This window comes from Diprion similis, chromosome 2 (assembly GCF_021155765.1).
Source record: "Diprion similis isolate iyDipSimi1 chromosome 2, iyDipSimi1.1, whole genome shotgun sequence".
NCBI lineage: Eukaryota > Metazoa > Arthropoda > Insecta > Hymenoptera > Diprionidae > Diprion > Diprion similis.
In genome coordinates this window covers 12081917-12097083 of record NC_060106.1, presented here as the reverse complement: position 1 = coordinate 12097083, position 15167 = coordinate 12081917, and the positions used below count along the sequence as shown (strand labels likewise).

Sequence of the window (15167 nt, the reverse complement as noted above, 5' to 3'; positions counted from 1 at the left end):
ATCGGCAGTCGGATTTTTCCTCACCGCAGAACATCGTCGGTGCGAGTGCCGATTGACACAAAAAACTGTCGGAGTCAACAAAGTCACAGAGTCAGCAGTTAATTATTCTACTAAATAATCCGATTCGCTATCACTGACTCGAGGAGAAAAACTAGAATGATGGTACTCGAGCTTACGACAAGGTGAGAAGAATAAAATGTATATATTTTCTTGCGAGATAAATCGTTTTGGCCACAGCTATGTCGTGAGCATAAATGCAGTTCCTTACTCACCAGAATCCCTGAGTTAACTGCAATTCGCGAAATTATTTTACCATTATTATCGAAGGTCAGCTTTGACGCAAGCGTTGGAAAAAGTTGGACTTATTTCAGCGCTCCAGAATGTATGGTTGATAGTATTGGCAAAGAATGATTGATCGACGCGTTAACGATAACTCAGCTAACGTCTTTGGAGCGAGAATTAATTGTATCCTTCAACAGAAGTCCGACATGTGCCTATGTAACTATTGACAGATTTCCTGCTAGCCATTTTCGGGGAGGTGGCATATGTATATCGTATCGTAGCATACTGCAGGCACTGTTTAGATAAAAGTTTATGACTGGTTGCTCGTAGTGGTAGCGCCGGTCTGTTATATGGGTGATTTTGACCAAACCTTGCTCAAAGTAAACCGAGATTAAAAGAGTTAAACATTTGACTCTCTGTTCCCGCTTTTATTGCACCAAAAACAAACAAAAAAGAAAAAAAAATAGAAAGAATATTGTTTTTGTTCTCCCACGAATGTACGTTGATTAAGTAAAAGGTTAGAGATCGAACACCTTCGGCGTGTCCGACGACTTGAAAGGCATCGAGAGATTGGCAATCTTAAAATGTGATCCCAGCACGGGAATTGTATTGTAAAAGAAACGACTTTCCATATCCCCCGAGCAGGCAACTTCAAGAGGAATCGTTCGACTTGTTTCGTTCGATAAATGTCACGGAGGCTGAAATGGATAAGCTGAGCGAAACCAACGTCTGGGCCGATGAGCCGACGACATGGGGTATCATGATGTACAGCATCGTTGTTCCCGTTATTTCCGTTCTCGGTGTTATCGGAAATACTCTCATCTTGGCAGTTCTCAGCCGAAAGAGTCTGAAGGCTTCGATGTACACGTATCTAGCTGGTAATGCAACTCACCTTCACATACTGGAACTGATCTTGGCAAAAGTAGATCGCACACGTTGCCAAATTTAGCTTAGGGTGATTAGTCTGTAGTTGAAACTCTGGATCATAAATCCATTGAACATGTTCACGTTCCAGTGCTGGCGGGTGCTGATCTTGTCACGTGCGCATTGTTGGTATTCTCGGGATTAGCAAGAGGACTATTCTGGGGACAATCGGGATGGACGGAGTTCGACGCCTTTGTCCACCTTCCCGTTGGCTCGGTGTCTTCGAACATCGCAGTTTGGGCAGCAGTTTGCGTCACACTCGACAGATTAATCCTTATATCAGGGTAACGCAGATGTATCTTTGCACTAAAGTTCACAGATAACGGTCCCCGATACTCTGCACTTTCCTAATTAATGGTCAAAAAACAGAATACCTGTGAGCACAGGAATCACTTAAAAATATCCGAATTCATCCGAACAATTTGGAGTGAATTTAATACTTTGCTATCATACTTTTGAGTAATTACCCTTTTTTTCGAGTTGCCATCGAGACGCATTATTTGCTTTAACTTCTAGGCCACCGAAGTGGAAGCCTCCAAAGTTTTGCAGTGATGCCGTTGCTCGTAGGGTGATGATATTCTCCGGATTCTGTGCCATTCTTTTCAACATCCCTTACTGTTTTATCTACACGTACAACGAAAAGGGTGAGCTGACTACAACGGAATTCTTCAGTTCACGGTGAGACACTTGCTTGAAGTCTATAATCAAGGAAATTGCGTTACTCGATACTCAGTTTGGAGTAATCTAAGAGAGTCTACATGTGAGTTCAGTAAACTTTTGGAATATCGCTTATTCATTTTCCTAAGAATCCTTTCTTCAGTTAAATTCCTGATTTCTCATCCATTTGTATGGCTGTGGTGGATTACTAGTTGTAAGTTCTCATTGTGTTGGCTAGTAGTAAGTCCGTCAATTTCGAGAAGCTTTACCTTCAGTTCATTCGTTGATCAAATATGACTTGACTCTGTCCATTTCTTGATTCTCTATTACTTATAAAAAATTTTCGTTGGGACGCACTTCAATCTGTTCCAAATCATGAAAAAAAATCTGTGTCAAGTTTTAAGCCTCTAAGTCAACTGAAACACCTGCTATCGATCTATTAAGCTTATGTATGAAAAGAGATATATTATAAAATTATGATAAAATTTTGAAATTTCCAAGGTTTTGCTGCTATTTTTTCTATTGTTCCGTAATACCGTTAGTGCTGTTTTATTGTAGCGAGTTTTATAGTCCAAGGGAAAAAGCGAATAAAGAGAATAACGAAAACGATATATCTCCGCGTTTAAATTAGGTGAACGTGACTCGCGTCGAAAGTTTACGTTCGCAGTTTCTCTCTGAAGCATTTATTGTTAAAGAAAAGCACATAGATAGTGCAACGTGCGTCATGTTAGTAGTTGGTAGTTGGTAGGATTAAGCTGTGCTCTGACCCACAACGGATATCTCAACGTCTGTAAGACGAACAGACAGGGTTTGCCGTAGAAACTCCCGTAGTTTGTAAGGAGAGACTCGAAAGCCAGCGACAAACAAGCCGCAGCTAAGACGTAAAGCAGCCCGAACACAAGCTTCAAGCTTCGCGAACAAGCTAGCGAATTTGCCGTAGGCTATACGAGACCTAGAGGTAGATTTGAAACTGGGGATAATATATTGATAAGCCAACTTGCGTAACCAGCACCTCGGCGACGATCCTTCGAATTCATACACTTAGTCGGTTGCCAGAAATTTTTTAAAACTTTGTTCATACCACAGAACGTGCGAAGCATGAAGGATGATGTTCATACTCATAATGAAGTCGGTTGTATTAATAATTCATATACCAATAAAAAAGACAGGCTATTTTTGTAGAAAACCGGGTAACATGATGGCCACTAAAAAATTCACTTTTGTCTTCAAGGGAGCTTTATCCTTTCTCGTTCGCATACCCTAACAAGATTTCCTGACTTTTCAGTTTTCCCCGACGAGTGGCCACCATGAACTCATAATACATTTTTTACTGAAAATTACCTTGCACCGCTTTGACAAAATATTTTTTCCCCGAAGTTTTTGACTTGCGAACGAACCTGCAGGCAAAAAGCCCAAATTCTGTTAGAGCGTTACTACGAGACATAGAATTACTGATAATATGGTCAAAATTATAAGAAAATTCATTTGAATAACTTATTATATTTCTGTGGAAATTGCTTCGCTGGACTGTTTCAAAAATTGTTTTCCCCAATAGCTATCCAATCAATCGTTTCTCCTGAACAAGTGATACATGTAAAATACTGTAATGCCAAAGAAGAATTGAGACGCTTAAGCCGCTTACATGCCTTTAAATTTGCAATCAGGCCAGCTAGTCCCTAATCCTAATTATCCTCGATATCCCATTTCTTCAATATGTAAATATTTCTGCGAACTTTCTAGACACTCGAGACACGACTGCAAGCACGCAGTTCAAAATCCTTCGAGATTTTGTTCAAACTAACCTGAGGTACCTCAAACTTTTAAACGGTTTTCGATCGAGCAAGTTTTTTGTAAAATGAAATAAGATCCGATTTCACTACTGTTCACTAATTTAATCTTCTGATTTGATTAACTACGGTATACCACTACGCAGTGTCTACGAGGATAAACGAAATCTTAAACTTTGAAATTCAGCTCTACGTTGTTGATTAGAGATTAAACGAACCCCAACCGACATTTAGCGACGAATTAGCGGCGTCGTATTTTAAATTCTACACAACTGCACCAGATGAGGTGATCCGATTAAAGGGGCGGTGTTTTAGTCCAGAGGTCTAGATTTCAGGCGTTTTTTCGGGCTTGGTAATATAAAGAAAAATGTATATTTTTTCAGCATCCATTTTTTTGACAGAATTTTTATTCGTGTTTAAAAAACTCGCAGTTAAATTTTTGTGGAAAAAAAATTGGAAATTAAAAAAGTTATGGCCCTCTGAATACGGCAGTGACAAAACAACCGGTCAAGGTGGTAGACATGATTCCCGTGCTTCCATTCATCCAAAACAGAAAAGAACGAGCTTTTTTGATAAGTAAGAATTTTGCTATAACTAGTATCGATAAAAAAAAAAATTACGACTGTTTGAAGGCAAAATTATTTCTTTCAATGTTTTTCAATTAAAAAAAAAACAGTTATAATCATAATTTCGCAATGCTTGTAATAGGGGCTATGGAGGGATTTATACTGTAGATTCATACTAAATTTTAAGTCGATCGTTTGGATAGAACTTGAGATTTTATGTGAACCAGGTTGAAAAATGAAATAACTTTCTCAATTTTTGGAAATTTCACATCAGCTCTGGGCCATAATATTTCTGAAAGACGGAGCTATAATAATATTTGCAAAAAAAAAAAATCGAGTTTTTCCAATTTCTAGATCCGAATACCCCCATAAAAAATAGACACGTCCGATACTTTGTTAATTATTGTTTCAGGTACTACAACATTCAAAATTGGTTCCAGCTGGTGGCATTCGGTCTAGTTCCGGCAGTATTCTTACTCGTAGGCAACGCAGCGATGTGTTTTGCTGTTCGCAGAATTATGAAACAACGACAGATGCTGCTTCAGCGAAAATTCACTCGCGAAGGAAATTGCCTGCAGGTTTTCAATCTCACAAATGATAAAACCACAACGTTATATTCAAATCCACCTTCCTTTAAAATCATATTTCTTTTTTGAGGTGCACTAGTCTTATCTAGTTCAATTACATCGGACTTTTTACATAGTTACATTGTAATTCTAGTTAATAATTTGTGATCTAGGAAACTGAATTTACCGATTTTAAACATTGAGAAACCAATTTAAATTTCTGTTTCAAATTTCAAGTAGCCAGAAATAGAAAAGGAATTCGAATTGGAATTTGGGTTTTCTTGATTGCGTAAATTATTTGAATTTCACGCTCCTCGACGGAGTCCACGGTTTTCTAACTTTCTTTCGTTTTGTTTCCTAGGACCAAGCCAGGCTAACGATTACCCTTGTCGGTATAGTCTTCATGTTTCTCGTCGGCGAGGTTCCCACACATCTAGCGTCAAGACGGAGCGCAGTATCCATTTTATATGGTGGCGATGCGACAAAAATCGACGAAAATTTTTTGGAACAGTAAGTTTACGCGGTCTGATTAATCCAGCGATATAAAAAATGATTAAAATCATCCATGAGTTTAATTAGACCGATCAAATGAAGACAATCACTGTTATTATAATTACATTGAAACCATACAACATTTAATTAAAAACAACGTAACCGATACTATCACTTTTCTTGCAGCTTCAGAATAGTCGCCACGCTCTTGAACGCGATATCTAGTTCAGCAAATTTTGTTCTCTACTGCCTCCTGAGTCCGCAATTTCTAATGAATCTCAAGATTTTGGTGAGAAATCAAAAAACATTGGATCAGCGGGAGCAAAAAGTAAAAATAGCTACCATTGACTTGTATGCCAACGATAACAGGGATCGCCCGATGGACAATTCGCCACGATGCAGGAGCGCCATGTTTTGACAATTGCTCATTAATATCAAAATCACACGCACAATAGCCGAACTACAGTTAATGCCCAGAGTACTATAGAGTTGAGTGTCTTTTCATCACTATACTTTGGGCAAACAAACACTTCAATTAACAAGGTTGGCAGTTGGCTGAGGATTTTTCTAAAGTTCCAAGTTAAAATGTCGTTTCATATATCAGAAACATACGAGCGAATAATCGCGCATGACCTATTGGTGCGTTTGTTCAAATTTCAGACTGTAAAAACATTAAATATTTTCGTACGTTGTTACAATTGGTTTCGGTATAATTATCTCTATATATATATATATATATATATATATATATATATATATATAATACTTATTTTTAATTAAATTTAATTTCGTATTATTACTTACGATACAATAGAATAAATAATACTAAAATAGCACGAGTTAGACAAGATAGACAATTAACTGATTGTAGAAGAGCAGCCACCTTCCTTTGTACTAACTTTTATTATCTGACAAATAAAAATTATTCGATACACTTGATATAAACTGTATATTACACTTCATTGCATCCAAGTTAGGTGTGGTATTCACAGAAATGAAATGCAACTGATTATGATTTGACTGACAATGGCGATGGAAACGAGGATGAAGCAATTCCGAATTCAAGCTTTTTTCACGAAGTGTTAAATCATTTTGTTCAAACATCCATTGTAAACTGATGAAATGTATAAGCACAATCTACAAACCTATATCTTTAATGCTTTTCGAATTCTAAAAGTATTATTCCATCGCAGAAAAAAGCTTGAAGTTTCTATTTACTTAACATACTGCTAACAGACATTTTCATTTTATTGCATTGGTGCAGATAACCCAATGGGGGATTTAGATATATTTTTAAACGTTAGACGGAGGTACTTTTGAACGCAAGTGATTTCAATATTATCGAGGTGCCATTCAAGCGAATGCTATTACAATTATAAATTTTCCCGAGCAACAGATTGCTCTAAGTTACTCGTACGTCTGTGTTAGCCGTTTCAGATTACTCGCTAAAACAAAATCACTCTTAATAAGTAATTGGTGACGATATCATGTACGTTATCATTACCAAGGCAAACACAAAAAATTCATATGCCGTATTGTTGAACGAACTTGCCAGTTAACTCTTACACTTTGGATACTTATGAATTTTTTCAATAGTTAAAACGGAGTCTCACTTCATTCAAAATTTAAAAAACCTTTGTATATTTCAATGTTCTGTGTCACTTTTTACTAACTGTTCTGTTCAATCTTGTTTTCATTACTCAGTATATTATAATATATGTATGATACAATGCCCTATGTATTCTTAAGCTATGGTTAGTGTACACAGTAAATTTCATCAAAGAAATTTCTGAATATTTTATTTCATTTCGTTATACGATTTTAATTATGTCGTTAAATCAACGTAAATTTTACATTTTAATAAACTACAGGCCAGTGATAACGATATGTGATTGTTAAATTTGTTTGGGAATTGTCAATTAACATTGAAACTTTATGTTCATTTTTCCCCCTCAGAGAATGGTATAGGTAGTTCGACAAAATTTCAAACGCAGAGTAAAGACTACAATCGAAAGTAAAATGAATTCAAAAAATCGACAAGTAGATGGGCAATGACGTCAAAGCACGTTCGATACTGATAACAGCCGGAGATACCCTCTAATTATCGAAACCATATGATCAAACAAAATTACCAATATTTTACCTTCAACATCTGTACCTGTGACAACGTCTGAATTAACGCGGGTCTGCTCAATTATCTCGGTAATAACATTTCGGAGCTCGATATTTCCAGTGTTACAAATTATATTATCTATCTTTCTAAATGTAAAATTATCGTAACAAATAAACTGATGTTGTCTTGATGGATTAATGATAATAACATATTTACTATAAGTAAAATTTTATTAGTATATATCGGGATGAGTTATAACAGTGCATAATTATTATTATTATCGATAATGCAAGTACAGGCTGAGTGTATATGACAGCGGTGTTATGTTGTGGGAGGATTATTTTATGTACAAAATGCTAAGCTCTTCATCAGTTTGCATTCGTCTTTGATTTTTCTTTTTTTTTTTCGAAATTATCATTTTTTTCCCGATATTTATTCACTGATTCTGAACGTTTTGTTTCCACGGTTACTAAAATTTTTAATTTATATATATATATACGTGTGTGTGTATATACATAAATATATTTGTATATACGGTAAAAAAAAAAAAAAAAACTATATGTAAACAAAATAACCGGAGTCAAAATGAAATATAAATGATCTATGATTTGCGGAAGAGCTACAGCTAGGCTAGGGTTCAGGGTCTCTACAGTGGTTTCTCATGAAAAGCTACGCAGTAAAGTGCTAACTGAATGATTCCGATCTTTTGTTTAAGACTGATACAGTAGCTCTTAGGTTTCCCCCTAAATTAATTCGTAGACTTACGTTACTTAGTAATAAATTGTTAGGATATTCCATAGTCAAATTTCAAGCCTACTTACCATTTCGAAAATAAGTTTCATAAAAAGAGATGACGAAAAAAAAACCATGATTCGAAATTGGACCAATAAACATTTAGTCATCCGTAATAACATTGTTACCGCGTATTGCTTGCGTGAGGCCACCTCATTTTCTGAATGGAAAAGACATGATAAAAATGAAACAAAAAAAGTCTTACTCTAGCTGACCGACCGGTACAGGAGCCTGCCAACTCTGACTAAAAGTACAGTTACATATTCTACAAAGTCTCGGCTACTGAAAGTGGTCTGAAAAAATATCCCTTGATGTTTAGGCCGCCTATAATCTGCTGACCAAGATGGGAAGATCCTTACTGGATTTTCAGTGTAAGGTTTCATTTTCTTCAAATATTTCTAAAAAATGTTACAAACGCATCTTTGGCTCCCCCGTGTTTTTTTTCTCCTCCTGTTCTAATAGTGGTCTGAATTCTCGTGCACGCTAAAACATAAAAAATTTAACAATTAATAACGATTAGATCTATTACCAAATTATCGAAAATCTGTCAATTGGGAACCAGTTGAAATGAACCATGGGGAATATTTAAGGTGCCATTATTCTTGTTTAGCACTTTAACAATACAGGTAACCTGGAGTTGAAAATTACGTATCATCATTTATGCAGAATTTATGACTAATGAACAGTTGCACGGTATAATTTTGCGATGAAATAATTCCTCTGTGTTACTGGATACATCAAAATGAAAAACATTTGGGTTCTACGCCAATTACGTTATATATCGCACACAAACACTGGTTATTATCTCTATTAGAAATCATTTACACATATTTACTTGTCTCAAAACACTCCTGACACTAATTTACAAATTTTTAACTGTGAGATTATTAACGTTTAATTGAAACTATTTTGTTCTGTCAAAATTATTTAAAATTTTATATAGGCCTTATCAATGTACTAAGAACGTCGCAATTAGATTATTTGGATCAAAGTATCGTGATGCATAAATTTAACGGCACAAAAATTATTAGTTCACTACTAACGTTCGTACAAAGTTCCCAGTTGGGTTAAACATATTTCTTAAAAGGTATTCTTAATGGTAATATGCAGTTAATTAACGGTGTGGTGGATTAAATGAACGAAGAGATGATGTGGAGGTGAAACATTGGCAGAGAGGATGTTAGTTCCAAAGCTCCGAAGTTCGCTGACACCGAACACCTTTGTAGGATGATTAGTGATTCCTTGTTACATCAAAAGTAGAACAACAAAATCACTAGTCTTCCATACAACGGAGTCCATTATATTTGTTTGTTTTTTGTCTCCCCACAATTCAAGCAAGCCATCTTCACTCTATTCTTCATGTGTCTTGAATTATTGCTTCTTGTTATCGTTCGTTATTCGCATTCCATGTTAGTAGAAGCTAAAGAATTGTAGATAAGTAAGCCGATTATCAATTGTCAACTAGCATTCACGACAAATTACACTTACCACTACGGTAAGAAATCGTATCGTTAGTCAATTTTCACACGCATTCACTTACACGCACGCACGAACATTCCATTATACTTCCGTAATTCTAATATTAGGTAATACAGTAAAAAAAATCCGCAAATGAAATCAATGATATAACAGTTATAACTTGGACAACTCTGAAACATAAACCTTAGGAAAAAATTAGTTTTTCACAATTGTTTATTGGTGTAACATGCAAACTATAATTTTTATATCTCTGTACGATATGGTAAAGTAACAATATGAGGAATATAACAGTGTATCTGTATAAGGACGTCTTCATACAAAGCAGGATAACACTGCTTGCTAGATAAATCAGACAGAAGTAATCTCATGTTCATTTTTCAACAGACAACGTTTTCTGATCGATCATCTTTCTCGGCGATCATATTGCACTGCAAAATAAACAATATTTAAAAAATGAAAAAAGGATTTCCCGATCATTTCTCAGAATTTTTATCCACACTTTAGTGTTTGAGGTAATAAAGTACGAAAAAATATTTTGCATCTAAATTTGGAATAAAAAAAAAATAAAGCAGTGACTTGTGCGTTATGTGAATATGGATCACGTTCTGTTCCTACGAAGTACTATATTGACAGAGAAAAAAAATGTGTCACGAAACCGAGGAAGGAGAAGAGGTAAAAGGAGATAAAAATAGGCGAGCGGATAGGGGAATAAAGGTATATAAGTAGAGAAAAAAGACAAGGATGTCGTTTTTAGCGTTCTGTTCATCTCCTGTAATCAATTTTAGAACGGCTACTATTATGACCCTTAACAGAGCGGTTCTTCATTTTTCGCATAGAAGAATGAAATTGATTTACGAACTTCTATGAAGATTGAACAGGAGGGCCAGAATTAAGTATCATATTTCATCAACAATGCTCGAGGAAAATAAATTTTTGCCAACGCAATTTGTAACTTCTACTATTTATCGCAACTATACTCTAGTAATAATTATTTTTATGGATAAGATTGAGTCTCACTGAGTGAAAATTACTGAATACGCAGTAAAATATGCATAAATATTGATGGCAGCAGGGTAACATACAGCTGAAACTTCTGACTGATGGATTTTGAACAAAATTGTCAAAGATTCTCGCAAGAAATATAGCGCACGGGAACGATCGTTAGCGCCAATCAATTAAGGGATAATCACCAGCCGTATTTCAATTTGAAATAGTTAAAAAAGAAACTATCAAATACAAATACCGATAAATGCAAAAACTTACTTTTAAAAATGCGGTTTTTGGGCTGGACGAATGCTGTGTGTTGCTGTGCTGCCATCACTTATGAGACAACATGAAAAATATCAATTATTACATTTTTGTAGGTGGCAAAGAAAACAAAACTTGGCAAATATTTCGCAAGAACAGCTTCACAAACGTCACGGCGTTAATTTATTGGAAATTTTATCTGCAGCTGTTTCCTGAATTGTTTTCGCGTCATACTTATCACACAACATTTCAAGCCTAGAATCAACGTATCTTCAACAACCCTATTGTCTATCTTAACAATGTTTTTCCTGCTTGAATAAATAAGATTCGACTCATAAATGGCATTTGTCTACATGTGTATGCATACTTGCATTAAAAGGTACAAAAATCTTTCAGGGATATTATTATTATCATCATTATTATTGGCAGTGTGAGCGGGGAAAGGATAATGTTTGAACCGGTTACTCAGATGTTTTTGACAACAGTTCTTTATTTGTCTCTAAATAATCGTCTAGGTGCTCAAATACTATAAAGTAATTTCAAGAATTCAATGTTACCTCTGTTGCAGCAGATACTGTGCCATCTGTATCTGATTTGGTAGTCCAGTAATGGTGATTATGCGATCATTGCTGCCAAGTAGAGGCTCGTCTATAGTAATCCCTGCACCACTGTCAGACCTAATTTTTCTGATCCTCGCTCCACCCTTACCAATAATGGCTCCTGCAAGCTGCGGAGTGAAAAACAAAGTTTAAGGAACTAAAAATTTTTGCACATATTGTTGGTATCAAAGCAACATTTTTTATTCAAAATTTAAAACAAGGAATGTACATAGATCGGGAATCTCATGGAAAACAACTGTACAAGACAAGCCATACCGGTTTTAAGTCATTTTAAAACTTTGAACGAAGTAGACGTCTACGTGGTTTTATGTAGCAAGAGTAATGAAAGATGCATACGGAATACAGCACGTGCTCTTTGGTAAGATCTTGCTATACATGATTTGAGGTCAACTTTTAGGGCAACACTTTCAGCTGATATGCGATATAATTTCTGATTTCAACGATATCTTCACTCATACTCACGTCTTTGGGGATGGTGACTTGTGTACTGGTCTTCCCACCTCCGCCACCCCCGAGGTTACCTCCTGGGTTACCTCCTTGATTACCTCCCAAAGGTAGCCCACCCATTCCTGGATTTCCTCCCCCACCGGCACCTCCCATACCATTCGGAGCTCCTCCTTGCATTCCCCATCCATTATCTTTCATAAAAATTTAAGAGTCGTTATTTTCGGGTGAACAAGGTCCGATTTTATTCAAACTGTTACGTTGTTTGGTCAAAAAAGACACCTTGATATGTAAATTTAATGGACAAAAATTGACTAGCTCGATCACTTCATCCGTTTATTGAGTATTTTTTTCAAGACAGTGATTATTAATCACTTTAATATTACAAAATCACTTAAGAAGGCCACTTGGTTAAAATCACCAAGCATATTCATTAACAACGAAGAAGCGACCGAGTGATCGACAGACAGACAGACATCGAACTTTGCAGGTGTGTTGGAGACAAATTTATTTACAAGAGGACTGCCAGATAGTTATAGCTTCGTTCATTTTCGTTTCCTCTTTTAAATCTGTTTAACGCATCTATTTTATTAAAAAACGTTTTCAATACAGAATTGGGCTTTAAAAATCCAACTAATAAAATTTGTTTCATCTGATTATTCCAAGTGCTTTAAAAGAAGGTAATACACCCATTCATCGGAAGAACTTCTCGATAATTATAAAAGCACGACAAAATTCTTTGTCATATTATCTATATGCCATCTTATTCCACGAGATGAAAGATTTCCTCAAGCATTTCAAACTTTCCAGATTTTTCCAATAAGTAAACACGCCGATTCATCGACCCTTGGAACCGTTTACTACCTTAAAAGATAAACTACCCACGAGTTCTGGGAGAGAGAAAAAGAAACCAACCACACCAGGTTGGCAAACAAAAAAGGTTTCAGCAATCCCTACAGTGCGTATATAGAGGCATGTGTGCAGACGTTTACGCGCATAAATTTCAAGAGGGAGATGTATCCTCAAGGTGAGGTAACTCGTAACCTACCGTTATAGTTTCCAACGCCTCCGCCACCGTACGGTGGTGGTCCTCCACGATTTCCGCCGTACCCGCCGCCGCCCCCGCGGCCTCCGTCATACCCGCCGCCTCCGCCTCCACCTCCACCCCCGCCGCCCCGGGCAGCGCCTCCGTATCCGCGATCAGGTGGCCCAGACATGTTGCCTCCTCGTGGTCCTCCCCGCGATTGCTGTGGTGGAAATCCGCGATTCATATCGGGTGGACCGCCGATTCCGCCGCCACCGCCTCCTCCACCCCCGACACCACCGCCGCCCCCACGACCCTCTCTCCGTGGCATTCCTCCACCGCCTCCGCCGCCACCGCCGCCACCGCCGCCGCCCCGACCACCCGGGCCCCCGTAGCCGCCACCTTTGTTCTGCCCCCCGGGACCATCGCCGCCGCCATAGCCACCGTATTCCTCGGCGTAAAAGTCGTCGTAGTTGTGAGGATCGTACGGGTTGTTGATTCCCTTCACCGGGGACTGTGCACGGTCGGCAAAACGGTAGAAGGAATGTAAAATATAGACATAGACATATACATATACATGTATATTATACATACATAATATATAGACACAGTTGAAATTAACCAATTATAATTATGTTGACCGGCTTCGAAACTATTATTATTAATATTATACAACTCGACTACTTTGGTTTAAACTGAAATTTGAATCTTTGAAGTTTTTTATTTTTCTTCTTAATACAAATATATAACTTAATTTCCATCCTTGGTTTCCACTCAATTAACTGATACGACAAATTTTTAAAGGTTAACATATGTATGTATAACCGATATATAGGATCGTGAAAATACATGTTTTTTGTTCAGATTCCAGGAATTCTAATGTACCGAGTATTTTCGCAACGCTTCCATCGGAAAGTATCTGTATACATTTGATATTTATTTATATTATACCGCAGCGTTTTTAACGAATTCAATCGAAAATTACAAAATTAGGAATAATAATTTCTAACCGCATATTTCTCACGTTGTTTATTATAGTAACATTTAATCACTCCTTTTAAAAATATTAAAAGAGAAAAAAAAATTCTCCTGACTTGTGTATAACAATTGAACTGCACTTCAAAACCGACAATGGCAGCAAAAATTGTAGCAAATCCAATGCGGAGAGAAACGTGTAAGACAAAATCAAGGGTGGTGAAAAATAAGAGAAAACTCACGGTCTTGATGAGGCTAATGATCTCTCTGATGCTGTCGACGCAGGTACTGGGCTTGCCGCAAATGCTGACGAGTCTGTCGGTACTTTGAGGACAGCAGTTGGAGTAGATTTTAATCCTGGCACCAGTTTTCTGAAACAAAAAGAACAATTCCCATTGAAATCAAGGTACACTGGCGGCAAGCCTCGTTAAGCGTTTTACTAAATTTGACTGCATCTCTGTTCACAATCAGTTCTATCTGCCGTGGTGCCGCAATATGTGTTTTCACAAGATAAGCCTGGAGCTTATCGGAAGAGATATATAATACCGTGCAGCGTACACGTAGAAACGAAATATAAACGGTTTTCTAGCTCGTGAAAAAATTTTCCCGCGTACTATCTCTGCGACGTAGGAAAAGCCCAACGGGATAAAGTTCAACTACTGTGTATAGGAATTGCCGGTTTGCGTGCTCGACGTTATTTAACATTGATACAGGCCTTTTGGCCACGAGAATGTAAAGAAGAGAGTAGAAATCCAGGGTGCCCAGTTGTTTGTGAAATAAATGAAGAATACAATAATCATACGAACAAGAATATCTTATATTTGACTAGAGCACAGCTCATTGTGAAGAAATCAGGACTTGGTTCAAAAGTTGAGGGAAAAAACTTTTTCCCTTACCAAATGGCTAAATTTCTATGAACCTAGGATGAAAATTAGTACATTGCATATAAGACACGAAATTCCCTGAGATTTCCAGGTTTTTCTTCCACGGGATATCAAATTGCCTGAGAATTCCTTGATTCCATAATTTCCATGTTAACTGAACACCCTGAGAATCCCTATTTCGTATGTAGTGTCCTAGGATGATACGAAAACGATCGTATCTCTTCCCACAGATTGAAAACCCAAAGTTTTTCAATAACACAGAATTACGTACGAATATAAGATATTCAGGAGGCAATTTTTTCAGCAAGTTCGTG

General features: G+C 36.9%; 2 protein-coding genes across 5 annotated transcripts in view; one reads left to right on the top strand and one right to left on the bottom strand.

Moving 5' to 3' along the window:
* Window positions 1-349: 349 nt before the first annotated feature.
* Window positions 350-5739, top strand: LOC124416399. Its single transcript, XM_046897421.1, has 7 exons — window positions 350-799; window positions 928-1160; window positions 1298-1490; window positions 1723-1884; window positions 4629-4794; window positions 5144-5292; window positions 5461-5739. Exons 2-7 carry the CDS (start codon window positions 986-988, stop codon window positions 5690-5692), a joined length of 1077 nt encoding a protein of 358 aa, XP_046753377.1. The 5' UTR covers window positions 350-799; window positions 928-985; the 3' UTR covers window positions 5693-5739.
* Window positions 5740-6159: 420 nt separating this feature from the next.
* The window catches only part of LOC124416397 (heterogeneous nuclear ribonucleoprotein K homolog), a 101151-nt gene continuing 92143 nt past the window's right edge, over window positions 6160-15167 (bottom strand). For 3 of the 4 annotated variants that reach the window (XM_046897415.1, XM_046897416.1, XM_046897417.1), the window contains 6 exons: window positions 14212-14340; window positions 13019-13508; window positions 11989-12164; window positions 11464-11633; window positions 10922-10978; window positions 6160-8662 (listed from right to left, as the gene is read on the bottom strand). In XM_046897415.1, coding sequence (XP_046753371.1) covers window positions 10924-10978; window positions 11464-11633; window positions 11989-12164; window positions 13019-13508; window positions 14212-14340 — 1020 coding nt within the window. In that variant the 3' untranslated portion in view covers window positions 6160-8662; window positions 10922-10923. The remainder of the gene's footprint in view (window positions 8663-10921; window positions 10979-11463; window positions 11634-11988; window positions 12165-13018; window positions 13509-14211; window positions 14341-15167) is intronic. The other variant, XM_046897419.1, reaches the window with a different exon arrangement.